Raw genomic sequence first — 5,069 nt, 5'->3', positions numbered from 1 at the left:
GTCCACACATATGAAACTGAATTAAAGACCTATTAGGCAACCCTAAACTTCATATATCCCAGCCTGAAAACCTGGTTGACACAAGATTTATTGTTAAATACGTGTATATACACATTTGTATAATAATTTATCATAATAATACGATTTTGTTATAAATAAAATTACAGCAAGACAAGAAAAATCGGCCACCAAACCAATTTTCAAAATAACAGTCACTGGCCACTTGATGGCCAAAGATCCTTTTTCTCCTGAGTTGAGCAGGAATAATTTTGTTTGAAACCATCTCTGGAGCAGCACTTTGCATGTCACTGAGGTATCACACACTTCCAGTAACCAAATGCTTCACAGATACTTTGACCTCTCACAACCTTCCCCTTGCTTTTACACATGTTTTTGCAAACCAAGCACAGCGATTCCAAAAAAGGCTGCATTTAAAAACATTAATATTTAGTTTCACTTCTCTTTGCACTATCATTCAGAGTAAAACAGACTCAAAACACCTTTTGCTGAAAACCACAAATTATGCTTTGAATCCCCCTGGATCTTGGTCTAAAAAAGTTCATCACAGATGAATAAGTGGCACCTTTCACTAATTTGAAGTAAACAGGTAAAATACTTCATTTTGTAAAAATAAACTCATTTGTGGATGCACAAGGGACAACTTTTTGAAACCTGGATTTCTCTGAAGTGATTATAAAGTCAAATTAGCTCTGTCCTCTCTAGTAATGTGATCTTTTTGGTTTGTGCCCATTTCCTTATTGAGATTATTGATTTTATTCTGCTTCTGTTTTCAGGTGCTGGCAGTTTGGTGCTTGTTCTGGTTCCCAGTGGCTTGGCTGCTTAAAAATTAAAAGCCAACTGTACTTTAAACTGCCCTGCCAAGGTCTCAAATGAGGAAACAAGCAACAAATGAATGCTACCTTAATGCCAGTTAATTCCAAAGGAATTCACCACATAATCAGGAGAGCTGTGTCATGAGTGCTTGTGTTCTGTACTCTCCAACAACTTCATCTATATACATATATATATATTTGTGAGCTCTTATAATCTATTTCTTACACAGCTCTCTCCTCCACTAGATGGCCCTGACTCTCCCTGAATGTATCAGAGATGTTTAAAACAATTAAACAAACAAAAAAAAATGTCTTTAAAGTATCTTTCAGGTACAATAACTGGCTGTATTTCTCTTCAACTAACACAGTTAAATACATTTAGCTCACAGCATCCATTTATTGGAAGGAGACTAAAGGGTTCATTTTCAAGACTGGAAAACAAAAAAGCCACTCTGTGATAAAAGGTACTAATAAATACATTAAATTACAACCACAGCTCTTCTGGTAGTCATGTTTTTCTAACCTATCACTTAAATTGCTGCCTTTTGGGGTTTAGATTTTGGGGGTTTGGGAGATCCCTCTCTTCCCCTACCAAAGCTATTGGAAAATCCAAGTGCAAATTCCACGTTGTGAGCTGCAGCTAATTTATGGGCAGGGATCTTATTCTTCCTCCTTTGCTTTCTGACTTCATTTGTCATTTTATCCTTTACCCACAAAAACTGGGAACTGATTATATTTTACTTCACCTACAGCATCTACACATTGTGTAAATTCAACAATCTGCACACACAGATCTTTAATTAACGTAATACATCCTTTAAATAAGGAAACTTTGCAAATGCATGTGTTTTCCTTTTGAGGAACTAAAGCAAATATTTCTATTCAACAGGTTTACACACTAGTGTTTCAGTGGTCCTAAATAAAACTTGGAGATAATAAATGTTAAATGACACACTACAAGTCCAATGGTTTTCCCTTTGCCCTTTAATATTTAGCACCACTTCACTATTTTGATTTTTTAAAAAAAATAAAAAATAGATAAAAAACCACTTTTCCAGTTCTGTTCTTTAATGTTTTTTTTCTTTGGTCATCCACGTTTATCTTCATCTGTTGTATTCAAAATGTTAGTGAAGATCTTTCAGTACCAATTCTAAAATCAGACTGAATATTTAGCATTGAACAAACCTAAAAAAAAAATACACAGAAGTGTTTCAAAGTGTCTGTTTTCCAAGAAGAATGTTCAACAAAACTCCCAGTTTCTCTTATTCTGGTCCCACTTGCAATTCATTGTCAAAAAATACCTTCAACTTGCCTTTCAAAGAATATTTTCTTCTTTTATTTTTCATTTGCTACTGGTTGGGGAATTTTCAACTATCAAGTATTTTCACTTAATTCACTTCATTTCAAGTATTTTACTATGACTGCAGCAGGGGAATGATTGCTCCACACAAATACCATGTTTTGGAGTGGGTTTAGAAACTAAATATATTCAGAAATTAATCAATGTGCTAAATAAAATAACAACTTAATCCTACGAACCTGTTTAAATTTTCCTCTGATTTTTTCCAGATCTTCCTGCAGCTTATCATAAGTGGGGTCTTCATATGGGAATTTCTGAATCATCCCTATTAATGACTCCAGAGCCCTTATCTTTTTGCTAGGGAAAAAAAAAACAACAAAAATAAATCAAATCCAAGCAGAAGAGCCAACCACGCTACTACAGAAGTTTTTTTTTCAATCCATCAATATGAAATTATATTGATTTTTGAATTAATAATTCAGAGCATAGAACCCAGCCCTCCATCCTTCTTTAATTCAACTTCTCCCATTCAGCTCACTGACAGTGTGTGTTTAATACACATTTAAGCCATAATCAGAAATTAAGCTGCAGCACAACTGACAAAAGTTAAGGTTTCCTTTTTAACTCACCTGCCCAAAATTGAGAAATATTCAAGAATCCTCAGAAGTATTTATTAGAAATACTCGAGAGAAATTAGAAATACTGGGAGAAATGAAGAAATGCAGTAAAAAAAAGCTTACCAGAACACATATCAAAATGGCTGAAAACTGGACAGAAAAAAAAAAAAAGATACAAAGAAAAGAATGAAAGTCACAGAAAAAAAAATTACTTTTGACCTTTTTAGCCTTACCTGCTCTTTTCATCTGTGCATTTCTGGAGCAGACAGTGCCATGTCAGTGCAAACCCAAGGTAGCAGCCAATCTGTGAATTTAAAAGAGTGTCATGAGGGGAAAAAAGTCCCAAAAATCAAACAGATTATATGGTCAAACAACAGTAAAGCACAACATTGTATTCTGTTCTTCAGGAAAAAAACAACTCTGGATACACACACTGGAAAGTTCACTAAATTAGGGAAGGAGAGTTACCTAAGTCAGAAAACTTCTTGTAAGAAGTTGTTCAGCATCAGAGGACAAGATATTTAAAATGCAGCATGAAAAGCAATTCTGCAAAACACAAGCACTGCTTTACATGCTTTGAACCCCCAAATTTATTGAAGTCTAGTAGCAGGGAAAAGTTAAGAGAACAAGCTATTTAAGAGGTTTTGGTGCTTGTTTTTGCAGCAGTTCTGAGTTAAAGCAGCCCATGCACAGCCCTATGAAAAGGTACCAGGGACTGAGGGAGCCCTCAAGTCAGGGAGGAAACCACACTTTTTTTTGATTTAATACATAAACAACTTTATCAGCCCAACTGAAGAGGAATCAGAAAGAAGCAGGAGGAGCTGCCTGAGCCCTGCTGCCAGAACTCTTCAGTACAACTCTGGACACCAAATGAAACAGGAATATGGGGAAGTCCTTCAATGCACCAACTGGACAAGTCGGCTGAAGTGCCTTTCAAAAGTGACTCAGCATTCACACAAAAACAACACAGACAGCCAAAACCAGAAGTCAGCTGACTTTGAGAGATTAAGTCCAAGGACAGACACACTTTAATTACAATGTTTTACTTGAATTCACTATCAACCAAGGCCAGCATCAGATCAGCAATCATCCAGATTCTACCCAAGACACAAAACAGACTGACAGGTCTAAGGTTACCCAAGTCACCCTCTAATTTAACTGTATAATCCTACTGCCCTCTGGAGCTTTCCCAATACAAGCAGATTAGAGCAATTCTCTATTATGGTCTGTCTGGGACCATTTTGTATAAAACTATCCAGCTTTGGAGACTCCTGTTTAACATCTCATTATACAATGATAGAACTACATCACTGGAGTGTAAATGGGAAAAATATCCAATCACTGCACCCCTCTGTATCATGCCCAAATGCAACCCAAAATTTTGTGATGGCCATTCTTTCTGCTTTGAGTTTACTTTTTTTTTTCATTACAAAACGGATTAATGCCATTGCCACTGTTCCTTCTGCAGGCAATTAACCTTCTGAAACCTGAAAATACCAAAAGGGCAAACTGCCAGATTACCCAGAGGTCTTCAACAGATCCAACAGATTTAGATGGGTGGTGCTCTGCTTGGAATGGGGCCTGCCACGAAAACTGCAGTACAGCTTCCCAGCAGAGCTGTAAAAATTCTCAGGTCTAAAGAATCCTGGAACTACAATTACACAGCACTCTGTGCTATGACAGACTGGAGCTGGATATATGGGACAAGTTGAAGTGCCTCAGCACCACCCTCCACCCCTGGAATTTCTAGGAATGGTTACTGATTCGGGAATCACAGAATCACCCCTTCATGATTCTCCATCCAAAGTGTCTCAAGATTCCACGTTTTTCCCCTATGTTGAGCCACAGGAGATGGCACAGGGGGGCCTTTAGACACAATTTTGGGATACAAAAATAAATGTGCAGTTCATAATGTTTTTCTGAGCAAGCTTGTTTGAATTTCTTTGTTTCTTCTTATCCTTTCAGAAAAAAAAAAAGCCCCACCGAAGTTCCACATAGCAAATAAGCTTAAAAAACATAAACACACCCACTCAACTCTTCAAATCAAAATACCACCATTAAACCACTTTTATGGGGCAGTGTAACCTCAGACTGATGATGATTTCAGGCCTTGCCCAACAGCTGCTGTGTTACAGTGATTTCCCAGTGACAAAGACATTGCAACCCTGAAGCATTTTCCCATTTACCTCCGACCCGACCTTGGCGCCGTGGAGCGCTCCGTACCTCCTTCCCTCAGCAATTCCAATGTGGCTGCCTTCGGCATATCCCTCCTGATACCCCTCACCGTGGAACCTGGGAAGGCAGAAGTGCAGTTTTTTT

The 5,069-nt window shown here is 37.5% G+C and overlaps 1 protein-coding gene across 1 annotated transcript in view; it reads right to left on the bottom strand.

Moving 5' to 3' along the window:
- Positions 1-1,802: 1,802 nt before the first annotated feature.
- LTO1 (LTO1 maturation factor of ABCE1) overlaps positions 1,803-5,069 on the bottom strand; it is a 7,065-nt gene continuing 3,798 nt past the window's right edge. The window contains exons 2-5 of the mRNA XM_029963793.1: positions 4,937-5,042; positions 2,984-3,054; positions 2,373-2,490; positions 1,803-2,018 (exon numbers count right to left, since the gene is read on the bottom strand). Of these exons, the coding sequence (XP_029819653.1) occupies positions 1,950-2,018; positions 2,373-2,490; positions 2,984-3,054; positions 4,937-5,042 (364 nt within the window). The 3' untranslated portion in view covers positions 1,803-1,949. The remainder of the gene's footprint in view (positions 2,019-2,372; positions 2,491-2,983; positions 3,055-4,936; positions 5,043-5,069) is intronic.

Source organism: Manacus vitellinus, unplaced genomic scaffold (assembly GCF_001715985.3).
Source record: "Manacus vitellinus isolate BGI_N305 unplaced genomic scaffold, ASM171598v3 scaffold_63_pilon, whole genome shotgun sequence".
Lineage (NCBI taxonomy): Eukaryota > Metazoa > Chordata > Aves > Passeriformes > Pipridae > Manacus > Manacus vitellinus.
Note: the sequence above shows the minus strand (reverse complement) of the source record. Positions and strands in the feature narration are given on the sequence as shown.